This window comes from Astatotilapia calliptera, chromosome 13 (genome assembly GCF_900246225.1).
Source record: "Astatotilapia calliptera chromosome 13, fAstCal1.2, whole genome shotgun sequence".
NCBI lineage: Eukaryota > Metazoa > Chordata > Actinopteri > Cichliformes > Cichlidae > Astatotilapia > Astatotilapia calliptera.
In genome coordinates this window covers 31563812-31576267 of record NC_039314.1, presented here as the reverse complement: position 1 = coordinate 31576267, position 12456 = coordinate 31563812, and the positions used below count along the sequence as shown (strand labels likewise).

Here is a 12456-nt window from a genome sequence, read left to right as displayed (position 1 = left end):
GACTGCTTTCTTCCATTTGTGCAACATCTCTAAAGTTAGAAATATCCTGTCTCAGAGTGACGCTGAAAAACTAGTTCATGCATTTATCTTCATCTTATCTTAATGACCTTGTAGTACCATATCACCTCATTATTGCACTTCGCTCTCACACTGCAGGCTTACTTGTGGAATTGAATTGAATTACAGCCGCCTCCCTTCTGCTAATGAGGCCTATGACTGTAGTGTTAACAGCAAATTTAATGATGGTGTTAGAGGGGCAGGGGTAGGAGAGGGCTCAGCACAGCCTGTGTACCAGCTCAAAGTTGGATACAAATTCAGTTCAAGGATTTGTTTCTACTGATCATCACGTGTACAATCACTGACACATGTTACACACATGTAATCCATCAGCACGTTCTGCTTAGTTACAGCAGAAAATGATTGTGGGTGCAGAACTAGATGAAGCACTTCATTGTATTTATACTGTTTAAATAAATAGTTATTCTACTGTTACTCAAACTCAAAATAAAATATTAGAATAATATCAAGTTGCAAATGACCATTTTTAAATAAAGTGTAAGAAAAAGATTTTTAAAACAATGTTATATTTTTCATATTAAATTATATTATGTAAAAAAACACAAACTGTAATGACTAAAATAAAAGCAGTTTGCACTTAAAATGTCCTGCTTACAGTTTTGCAGACAGCACTTACTGTGCTGGTCTATTGTGCAGCAGTACAGCGAGTACTACTTACTGCTGATGCTACATTCAAACATTAGTATGTTAGCAGGTTTCCATGGCAATGCTGAGGTGTAACATTCATATAAAAATGTAAATATGCAATAGCTGGCTGTCAAAAACAGATGAGTCTTTAATAATGTTAGCACTTGTGCTGAACTTACCTGGAGTTCAGTCGCTGTCAGTCTTATCTCTTCTCATTACTGTTGAAACAAACAATGGCACCAAGGAGGGACGGGACAAAAAGTCGTAACACACTTTCAAGGACACGGCGGACTTTGGAAAGGAAAGACTTCATTAATAATGGGTAATCGTAGCATTTGTAAATCAGGGTCTGGCTGCAGTACTTATCTCTAAAACTGTTAAGACCTAGGAGGACACAAATACTCCAAGATAAATATTCCAGCAGAAGGAAAAGCCAGCAGTGACAATAGTTGAACCCCATAGCTGAAAGTGAAACAAATTAGCTTGAGCCACAGCAGGAAATAACAAGTATGAGGATGTCATACATCAACACTGCCCATTAGAATCTGAGCTAAGAAGTCTTTGTTGTCCTCCAATCACAATACCTCATAGTATTGTGGTACTATGAGGTATCACGTGAGACCTGACATGCTTACTCTCACAGGTCACACAGCAAAATACAAAGGGATTAAAATAAACAGCGACCCCTAAATCTGTCACGATATTTGTCTATAAAGAGTCAGGGGAGGAAAGGCTGGGTTTCCCTCTTATGTGTAGGTGATGAGATAGTCAAGGGAAAAGGACAGTAGGAAGTCCCACCCGGCCAGCAAATAGGGTCATTTTCCCAGGGTGAGATAAACAAGGGTCAGCATGAAATGTAAAGGAATCACGCAAGAACAGCAATAAATGCAATCCTGGTGCCTAAATGACAGCAGGCTCGGTGACTCCCTCAGTGCTTTCACGGATGGCACCTCCTTTACTGACTGATAGGACTGCTGCTGTTGTTGTCCTACTGCAGATGCCCTCATTCAAGAACAAATAAACGACAAATTGACTTACAAAACACAAAAACACAAAGACAGCCCAGTTTTACAGTCAACAAGATATGATCCTAAAAAGATCTTTAAAAGAAAGATTGTTTGATAACCAGTTTAGACCTGGCCTTCAGTCTTTGCCCTGCAAACAGCCACCGTCTGCCTGCCTCTCCTCCCTAACTGTCTGTGCATGCGTGTGTGTGTGTGTGTGTGTGTGTGTGTGTGTGTGTGTGTGTGTGTGTGTGTGTGTGTGTGTGTGTGTGTGTGTGTGTGTTGGTTTTGGTGCACTAACACGACGCCACTGAAATCCCTGCCTTCTGGTCTCTCCACACCTGTTAGGGATCACACCCTTGCCACTGACGACCTTGTTGTAGCTGCTTCTTAAGGACCTGGCTGAGTGTTATAGTGCTGCAAGTGGTCCACGCCACAAGTCGCGTACTGCCACGTTAAAACAACAAGCCACCCCTGCCAAGTTCATCCCTATGTTTCAATCGTGTAAACAAAGTTTGTGTGATGGCTCTTTGCCATTGTCAGTGTTTTTCTCTTGTGTGCAAAAAGCTGCTGTTTCTGAAGTGAAACATTCAGATTAGAAATGTTTTGGATTCTGTGAGGAACCTGAAAGGAGACTGGGAGCGTCACTGCTGTTGTTTATTTGGATATTGTTGTTGAAAATTCCCTGTAAATAAAGGAAGTCTGAAATTGAGTCCTGATTACATGGTAAAAAAAAAAGAAGAACTGATTACATTTTGAATTAGATGGCAGCAAAAAAGCTGCTTATATATTTCTGAACTCAAGAACAAATTGCTGTAGTTTTGTGAGCGCAGAGAAAATAAAGAGACCATGCAGAAAATGGCTAATTTAACTGAAAGTCATGAAACGGAGAGTTGATCTAAAATAAAGTTTACCAAAAGCAAACAAACCAAACACACTTCAAAAGAAAGGGAAATATGACGGTCAAGTGCTGATGTGTACGTTTCCTACAGGACCCTCCTCACTCTTCACAGACATTTAGGAGCAAACGGGTCGAGTTCGAGAGGATCGCTAAAAAAATGCTGCCCCCATGTCAGATTGAATGGCTGGTAGTCAACATAGCTGAGACACGGCCAACTGCAACCAAATGATGGTGACACATTACAAAAAGGCTGAGAGAATGCTGATCTGACATGTAAGGAGACAAACTGCTTTCACTCCAGGATCAGGTTCTAACTCAGGGCTACTTTTAGATTTCACTGCTCAAGCACCGCCTGCCTGCTTTATGCCTGCTCATGCTTCACAGAGTGTTTCTGTGTCACACCTTACTGGTCCCAATATAGAGGACCAGTACAGTGATCACAATGAATCAGTAATGAATGTGCAATAAAATATGCCTTAGTAAATTCATATATGAATCTTCTATTTCTTTAGACATTACTAAAGTAATTTATTCTTTGATTAGTTTAAAATAAAATTGCTAATTATACATATTTCAAAATGAATTATTAATCCAATACTAAATAATTTAAATTGAAAATGGATTCCTCAATAAAAACTTCATTTCAGAAACATTTTGAATTACAAATTACAAAACAAATCTTCAAAACCTTTTTAAAAAAAATAAAGTTTCAAAAGCAGAAATAAATAAATGGACTCAAAGACGTCTATCTGATATTTTAAATGTTAATTGCACGTTGTCCCTGTGTTTATGTTCTCTCCGGGTACTCTAGCTTCCTCCCGCAGACCACAGACATGCAGTTACTGGGGTTAACTGGTGATTCTAAACAGCCATAGGTGTGAGTGTGAATGGTATGGAGTGAATGGTGAATGGCCCTGTAATAAACTACTGACTGGACAGGGTACACCCTGGACACAGTAAGGGTCTTATTGCAGTGCAATTTTTTAAATTTAATATGCTCTATGTTAAGGGAGAAATCAAGATATTGTTAAATGTGTAATTCGTGGGAATCTTGGAAATGTATTGTAGAGTAACTTCCAATAAACCAAGTTCATAGAGGGAGTCTATGGCTGACGCGCGTTCCTGGGTTTCCAAAAGAAATGCCTCCAGTTTAATTTTGACTTGAGGATTATTTATTTATTACAAATTCCTTCCAAAATAAGCATTAAAGTTCCAAAAATAAGACATTTAACCAGTACCCCGTGTGCACACGCTCAGAAACCGTGAGACTCCTGAGCGTCCATGCTCCTGCTCGTTCCCTCACACAGGCTTTCATGCTGCTATTGCACTTACATACTTAAAGTGATAGCACCTCTTTTAGACTCTAATCCCACACAGTCACATAACCTTACATAAACATAAATGTTCAAATGTATTAATCCTGGAAAGATCAACTACGTAACGAATCTATGGATTATAAAACAAACATGAACTTAATCGCAAATTAAAATCTAAAGCAGACGTCTGGCGCCTATGTGTATGTTTAGGGAAGCTTCGTCTTGCCTTCAAATGTTTGTTGAGATGTCTCTACTTTTATAATATATTTCTTCTTTTAATAGTAGATGTATGTTTTTATCACACAGAACACAGACATGGAGGCTAAAAGCATGATGAAGGAAATATTTATGGGGCAGAGGAGATACGCAGCGAGAATATGCCCGACTGGGGTCTTCATTCAAGCTGTGGTGGTCCTCACTGGTTTGGCTAGCACTGTACGGGCATGGGGTTTGCCACAGCGCTGTTGGAAGTTTAGCAGACGATATTTGGGAATCTTCATTGACACAAATTGTCATCCAAGGCTTGCCTCTCTAAAGCAAGTTTTTAGGGTGAGTTGAACAAGACTAACAGGAGGCAGTTCCCCTTAATGTCAGCTTTAAGATAAAAACAGAAGTAACTTATTTTGCTTGGAATTTTAAAATGTGTTTAGTCTTTTACAAAGTGTTGTGCAAAAGACAGATAGTGGAGGAAAAGAGCTGAGTAAACAAGAAACAGTGCATCATGGGAAGCCACACAGGCTAGTTTAAAATTATGTTTTTATGTCCTCCTTATAAGGATAAGGATTTATGGAGATATGTGTACACATGAAAAGTTAAGTGTTACTGTATTTACAGGGGCCGTGATGTGGGTTAACACTAAAGTAATGCAAAGAGCATTTAATGAATAATTTAATCTCTACAGGGACACCATCTCTACTTTCAAGATTAGGCTTCAAACTTTCCTTTTTGCTAAAGCATATAGTTAGGGCTGGACCAGGTGACCCTGAATCCTCCCTTAGTTATGCTGCAATAGACGTAGGCTGCCGGGGATTCCCATTATGCACTGGGTGTTTCTTCTTCACTCATCTTTTTCACTCACTGTGACTTTATACACCAACACCAACTGGTTGCAGCAGATGGCCCCGCCCATCCCTGAGCCTGGTTCTGCCGGAGGTTTCTTCCTGTTAAAAGGGAGTTTTTCCTTCCCACTGTCGCCAAAGTGCTGCTCATAGGGGGTCATATCTATTATTGTACGATCTACTGTGCAATATAAAGCACCTTGAGGCGACTGTTGTTGTGGTTTGGTGCTATACAAATAAAAAAATTAAAAATTAAAAATTAAATTGAATTGAAATCGAATTGATCTAGAATGTTGTGATGCTGTTCTCTGTTTTGTAGCTCATTGTCAGTAGTGTCAGTAGTGTTTCTACTGTTTAACTTGGTCTTATTTACAGAGGTCACCAAACAACTCTGTGTACATGCATTCATTTTACATCAATCTAGGAGCAACTGGAGAGTGGTGCTGAAGATACCAGCTTTACAATATTGGCCACCAGGCAGGCAGAGAAGTGTGGGCTTACATGGACTGGGCAAATGACCCTCACTATGCAGTCATGAATACCTGGCTTCCAATTGCCCAGTCTTCACTCCAGAGATGTGGGCCAGCTCATGCAGTTCAGACAGCGGCAGGTCAACATTTGGTTGATGAGATATAACAGTAACAATGTTTCCCAAAAACAAAAGAGGGAGAAGCAAAGCCTGGGGATGCTTAAGTAGCCTTTTCTTCAAAACCCAGGATTTTACATCTGCCCCTGTCTGCCCACCAGACCCACACCCTTCATGTCACTAGTGGCTAAATCACTGGGTGCTGTGACAGTCATTGTGGTTCATTTATTTGTGTACTGTGTAATAACAACAGATACGTTGGTTTTATGCTACTTCTACTACTAGCAGGAGTTAAAGGGGGATTTTATAGGTGGAGAACCCTAAGACTGGCTGCAAAGGGAAAAGCATCGCTTAGAAATAAAACTAAATGAGCTCCAGTTGATTCTGGGTACATGCTGTGATGAGCTAACTTGTACTTCTACTTTGCAATTCATTGATTCTTTGTGGTTTTGCAAGATACAATTAGCATAGAGCAGAGCTGAGATGAGCTCATTGGAACAGCTCTTCCAGTGACAGTTCCAGTTACTCATGTGGCCCTTTGGGAAGATGAATTTCCCACCTTTGCCTTTCATGTTTATTAAGCATCCCACTTTCACTCACACTCTGATGGATGCATCAGGGCAATTTCAATGCCAGCATATGGCCCAGGGGTACCTTAATACAACCCACTGACCTAGCTGTACACCTTAAGCCACAGCTGGAAGGTGCACAGCTGGAAGGTGCACAGCTGTGGGCGCTTACTTTGGGCAAAAAACAAAAACACTTGACTAAAGAATTTGTCTACATAAGCGAAGTCATCTAAAGAGGGTTTTGTAAAAATAACACTATACTGCTAGCCTTTCAACACAAATTGTTTTGAGACAGCAGTGAGTCCATAACCGAAGATGAAGGGCAGAGCTTTAAGCAGTCTTCTCTCTACGTTGTTGAACCATTTCATAAATGACACTATTGCAGCACACCCAACTTTATCCATTTTGAAGACAGGAAGCTTGTCATGAGACAATATTAAATCACTGTTTTCTGCAATCCTCATCATCTGTAACCTGGTGAACCCAGAGAAACGTTTGTTGTCTGAGTCATTAGAGATCCTGCACTGACCCCTGGTGGTAGAAGTCAAATAGAGTTTCAGCAACAGCCTATTGTGACAGAAACAATCTTACGCTGTTCTCGGGACCCTGTAAGCTAAAATTACTGTTCCTAGCTTGTCCTTTGTCCTTTCAGGAAGCAATGTCTCACAATCTCACTAACATTTTGAATCAACTTTATTTTTAAAAATCACTGATGTGCAGAGGGGGTTTGTTAAGCCACTTACCTATTGTTCAAGCATAAACGTTCACTTAACTGCAGGGATGAGCCACTGTTGTGTCTACATAAACAGTTTAGTAAAGAGCCAATCTTAAATTGTTACTAGCCTGTCGTAAACCCACGTAATCTGTTCCCAGTTTTTTGTCTATGAAAAACCTGAAGTATGTTGGAATCGTGTACAATGTGACATTAAAAACTGAGCAAAGTGGACGAAGATGTGGCAGACCTGAAAAACTATCTACAGCAGTCCAGCGGTGATTTCCTCCAGAAACAGTAAAACACTGAAACATGGACTGGGAGTGATATAAAGCTTTACGCTCAGCACTCACTTTTACAGTCCACATTCATAGATGTGCTTTTTTCCTATGCATAAGGATTTTTATGTGTTATTCACAAATATCCTAAAACTCACCAACTCAGACTTCAGTATCTTCCCCAAGGGCATTTCAACAAGCAGACCTCATGAGCTACAGACCCAACTACAGACCTTCCACCTGGCAGATGATCCACTCTATACTGTGGGTTGGGTGGACAGGTTTGGGTTTTGGGGCGGAGCTGTGGGAAGTCTCCCACATGTTCATACCTGCAGCACATTGCCATCACCTGAACTGCGTATTTAAGGACCAGCTGTGGCACTGCTTCTAAGACTTATCATCCCATCCCCATCGGTAGTAAATGAAACTGTTTCCAGTGTGCACTTTGCTTATGTTGGATCCGGCTATTCTCTTGCATTTGTCTCCCAGTCACCTGTCTGGATAACTCAAGTGTCTCACAGCTACATCTCGCCTGGAGCACAATGCTGCCGGTTTGTCCAAGCCCGGAGTCCGCTGTGGACCTGGCCACTCTCCACCGTTTTGATGTACATCACTCCCAAAAGCCACCTACTGGTTCCCCTCACAGCTATCCTGTCTACTAAGCCAAGTAAGAATACTTCCATTATCTCCAAAGTCTTTGCTCATTTCCTCCCTACCAGTCACTGCTTATACTTCTCTGATGTCATCTTAAGAACACAGCAGTGGAAAAATACTCTTAATGAAGGGATTAAGTAAAAACAACACACACACACAAAGACAGATGACCCTGTGGGTGGTCTATCCTTCAAGCTCCTCTACCAGAGGCCTGGGAGCTTGAGGGTCCTGTGCAGTATCTTAGCTGTTCCCAGGACTGCGCTCTTCTGGACAGAGCTCTCCGATGTTGTTTCTGGGATCTGCTGGAGCCACTCGCCTAGCTTGGGAGTCACTGCACAGAGTGCTTCGATTACCACTGGGACCAGTTACCTTCACCCTCCACATTTTCTCGAGCTCGAGGTCATTCTCCACCACCCTTGGGGGCGTCTCCCAGTTTGACCTCAGGACTTCCAGGTTATACTCGGCACAGATGTTCCTGTACACTATGCCGGCCACTTGGTTATGGCGTTCCATGTATGCCTTGCCTGCTAGCATCTTACACCCTGCTGTTATGTGCTGGATTGGTGGGGCTTCCATGGTGATACTGAACACCAGTCCCACCTCAAAACCTCCACCACTCCTCCCAGGGATCTGAGGAGATGAAGCAGGGAGAAACAAGCTAGTTGGGTCTTCCTGGTAAATGCTCTGCAGTTGGTGGCTGCACTAGAGGGGAGCAGAGGAGGCTCCTTCTCAGGGACAGAACAGGCCACTCAGCCATTTGGTCCTCTGACAATGCAACTGTCACCTCATTGCTCATCCATAATCATTTTGAGGATATCTCTGAAAGTGGATGCAAAGGTTTTATGGATTGATGTATCCAAATTTGAAATTTATGGTTATATGTGTATGTATGTATGGAGCACATCAGGACAGAGGTACAAGCTATCTATCTGTAAAACACACTGGAGGCTCTGTTGTGGTGGGATCATCCTTATTCCCATCCCATTGAACATGATCACCGTAAAAATAAAAATAAATCAACTGAAATGTAAAAAAATAAACTGTGCAAACAACCACAGTAATGTGAAACAATGTGACAGAGAGAGGGAGACAGTTTTTCTGAACCCAATTCAGGTTTAACGTACACGAAAAACAGCTATTTCCAATCATGCGAGGGAAGGGGGGAGTTGCAGGATGTGCCACTAACACAGTGATTAGCACAACAGAGAAGCTCACATCCTAAGATGTAATGTTTGTGAAATTCAACACTGTGTAGTGATGTTAGGAAGAATCAAGGGCAAACACGTTATAACAGATGCAGATCTTCAGTAGGTGGATGTAGCTGTGCCTGCATCTATTGGCTCTGGTCAATTAAAGATGGACTCAAATGATGGTAAATGAACTGATTCTTATACAGCGCTTTTCTACTCTCCCAGAGTACTCAAAGCACTGTATACAACATTCACCCAATCACACCCATTCTCACTGACTCTAAACTGATTTCTAACGACATTCACACTCCGATGGATGCAGCGGAGAGCAACTTGGAGTTAGTATCTTGGCCAGGGATACTTGGCATGCAGACTGGAGGAGCCAGGGATCAAACCACCAACCTTCCAATCAGTAGGTGACCTGCTCTACTTCCTGAGCTACAGCTAAATGATCTGACTGTTGTGATGTCTCTAGGATTATCAGCCCGAGTCTCACACCCCCAGTCTGGATGCTTAAGGACAGATGTCCACTTCCTGTTTCATTCCACTTTGGACTCTATTCACAGCCTTCACTCTTTAGCTAACAAACGCCAGGGATATGCAGTGAAATACACTCACAGGCCTATTGTGGTGCCGTTTTAGGCTGTAAGCTATTTATTTGGGCTAATGTGGATTTTACCAGCAGTTACTTTGCCGTAGGATTGTGTTGCGTTGATCTCCGTTAGAGCTGTCGGGGGCGTTTTTGCAGGATTTTCCCTCCGCTGAATTTTTCCCCTTTGCAGCATCAGTAGCACAGAGCCAGCCTCCGACCGACTACGCTGTTCCTGCTTGCAGTGTGGGATTTTTTTCCTGAGGTCTGGAACCAGGATTATTAGGCACAAGGACGGCAAAACACAACGGCCCGTCTGTTGCTGCACAGGAGCGTCACGAGTTCGCGCAGATTCACGTTAGAAAAACAGGTAGAAACTTGGGCTTTATTTGATGTTTCGAAGCGCAGCGCATATCCGGATCGACGGGGACGCGTTACTTTCCGTGTGTTGGAGCCTCCGTGGAAAACGAAGGGGCGGGTGGGTCTGCTGTGGAGAAAAGGCTCGTTCAGGTTCATGTCTGTGTGGTACGGTAACGGATGTGCGCGGAGCCGTTAAACGTTGAAGCTGCTACATGGTGCCGACCCGACCTAGCTAACGTCCGCTCGTAGCTTCGTGTCCACGCTGACTTCGTGTCCGTGAAGGAATAAAAACACTTCTCAGTGGGAGCGAAGCCGGCTCCGACACTTTCCGTGAGCCAGCCGTCAAAGCGAGGCTTTTGTGGCGACGCCGTAAAGGTGTCGCTCGCCTGGCTCCGACCTAGCTCGGTACAGTAACGTTAGCTTACATGCTGAGGTCGCGTTCCCCTTTTCTCCGTTTACACTGCACTCACGTACACTATCCACACTATTAACACTAGCGACGTGAGGTTGTTTGTACATACGTGGGGACGATGTGCGTGAACTCCAGCGGCGCGGATGCAGGCCGCAGCATATCAATAACCTTTCCAAATAGCGTAGCGTGGAAAACAAACACCGTGCCCTTCATTATGACACCACGCACACACACAGCCACACGTGTAAAAGAATGTGCAATGAAAGCACACGCAGCTAGTGTGTTCACGCCGGGACTGCGTCTCCCACCAGCACCTGGCTGACGTCAGAAACCATGTTCTCACCTGAGCGTCACGTATGTGGGGACAGCTGTGAACACAGGATGCTTGAAAAGCTGTCAAATAATAACTCGCTGTTTCTGATTGAATTTGTTTAATATACATTAATGTACAGTTTCCATTGAACTCTGTATTTAATTCAATTAGTTTTATTTGTACAGCATCAAATCACTGCAACAGGCGCCTCAAGGTGCTTTGTGTAAGGGCGACCCTACAATCATATGACCCCCTATGAGCAAGCAGTTTGGCGACAGTGGGAAGGAAAAACTCCCTTTTAACAGGAAGAAACCTCTGGCAGAACCAGGCTCAGGGAGGGGCGGGGCCATCTGCCTATACACGGGTGGAGTTTTCATGTTCTCTCTGTTCCCCTGTGTTTCTGCTGGGCCTCCAGCTTTCTCCCCAAAGTCATGCTAATTAATTTGTGATTCTAAATTGGCAGTGGCTGTGAGCTCCATATAAAACAGTGCATTCATTTACAGTTAAAACATGTCATCAGGATGATGGGAAAGGGGTTATTTACATGCCACTGCATTGATCTGGTTTCACTGCGGCTGAGTGTTGTGGAAATTGTGAGGACACACGTATTTATTTAGTACAGTTTAGAGGAACAGAGCATCCTGCTAACGAGAGTTTCATTATTGTTAGCATGTGTTTGTGTCAGTCACTGGCTGTTGTCGCACTGTGTCCAGACAAACATGTCAGCCAGAGGAGGAAAGAAGAAGGCCACCAAGCTGTCCCGTTCAGCCAGGGCAGGTGTCATCTTCCCAGTGGGGCGCATGATGCGGTATCTGCGCATTGGCACGCACAAATATCGCATTGGCATGGGGGCTCCGGTGTACATGGCAGCTGTAATTGAGTACCTGGCAGGTAAGTTTGATACATGAGAGCATGTGAGTGTGTTCAGTGTGCTGTGGCATATCTAAGGGACATAATTCAAAGTTGAATTTCTGCAACAGTCAAAGCTCAGAGTACTTTGATAATCCTTTATGTGGGTATATATATATATATATATATGTGATTGACATTTAACCTGTGAAACTTTGTCACATACAGAGGCAGACTGACTCCAAAGAGCAGCTCACAGTTCTGATACATTTCTGACTCAACATTAATGAACGTACTGTTAACTAAAGCTAAACCTTTTTAACCTCACTGGGTCTGGATGAGGTCAAAGACAGTCCTTCTGTGACCTGTAAACAACTAATGTAATTATGCATCTTTACAGCCTGTTCAGTCGTTTGTTGCCCGTCTCAGCTTCTTCGAAACATGCTGCTAGCTTTAAATGTGCCACGTTTGTTGGATGAAATCCCGGAGGAGGCCTGGGATGAAACTTTGTCAGATCAAATGTGTGACGCTACCTGCTGTGGTGACTCACTGCTGAATACGGGAGTAGCCTGTGAAACGAGCAGCGAGCAGACTTGTGCACAAGTTGGGAAGGAGCCATACACAGAGCCTCACGGAGCCATTTCTAAACACCTGCAGACTCCAAGATAAGCAGTTCAGACAGTTATTCTGATGTGTAACCACTTTGCCAGGGTAACTGTCGCTCTCAGATGAGAGTAACTAGGTTAGGGTGTTCGGGAACAACCCAGGAAACATCAAGCCTGCCATGACCAGGAGCCACGTGCCTCCTGAAAAACGTTTTGCCTCAGTGAGAGAGGCCATCCTGCAGGAGTCGAGGCTTTGCAAACCTAAGAACACCAAAGGTCAAGCATGGTGGTGGCATCATGCTCTGGGGCTGTTTGGCTGTCAGTGGTACAGGCACAAAATGGATAGCATAGTAAA

At 43.3% G+C, this 12456-nt stretch overlaps 1 protein-coding gene across 3 annotated transcripts in view; it reads left to right on the top strand.

Moving 5' to 3' along the window:
• Positions 1-9426: 9426 nt before the first annotated feature.
• The window catches only part of macroh2a2 (macroH2A.2 histone), a 10246-nt gene continuing 7216 nt past the window's right edge, over positions 9427-12456 (top strand). Inside the window, exons 1-2 of one of the 3 annotated variants that reach the window (XM_026190394.1) lie at positions 9427-9932; positions 11361-11538. In XM_026190394.1, coding sequence (XP_026046179.1) covers positions 11367-11538 — 172 coding nt within the window. In that variant the 5' untranslated portion in view covers positions 9427-9932; positions 11361-11366. The other 2 variants (XM_026190395.1, XM_026190396.1) reach the window with 2 other exon arrangements.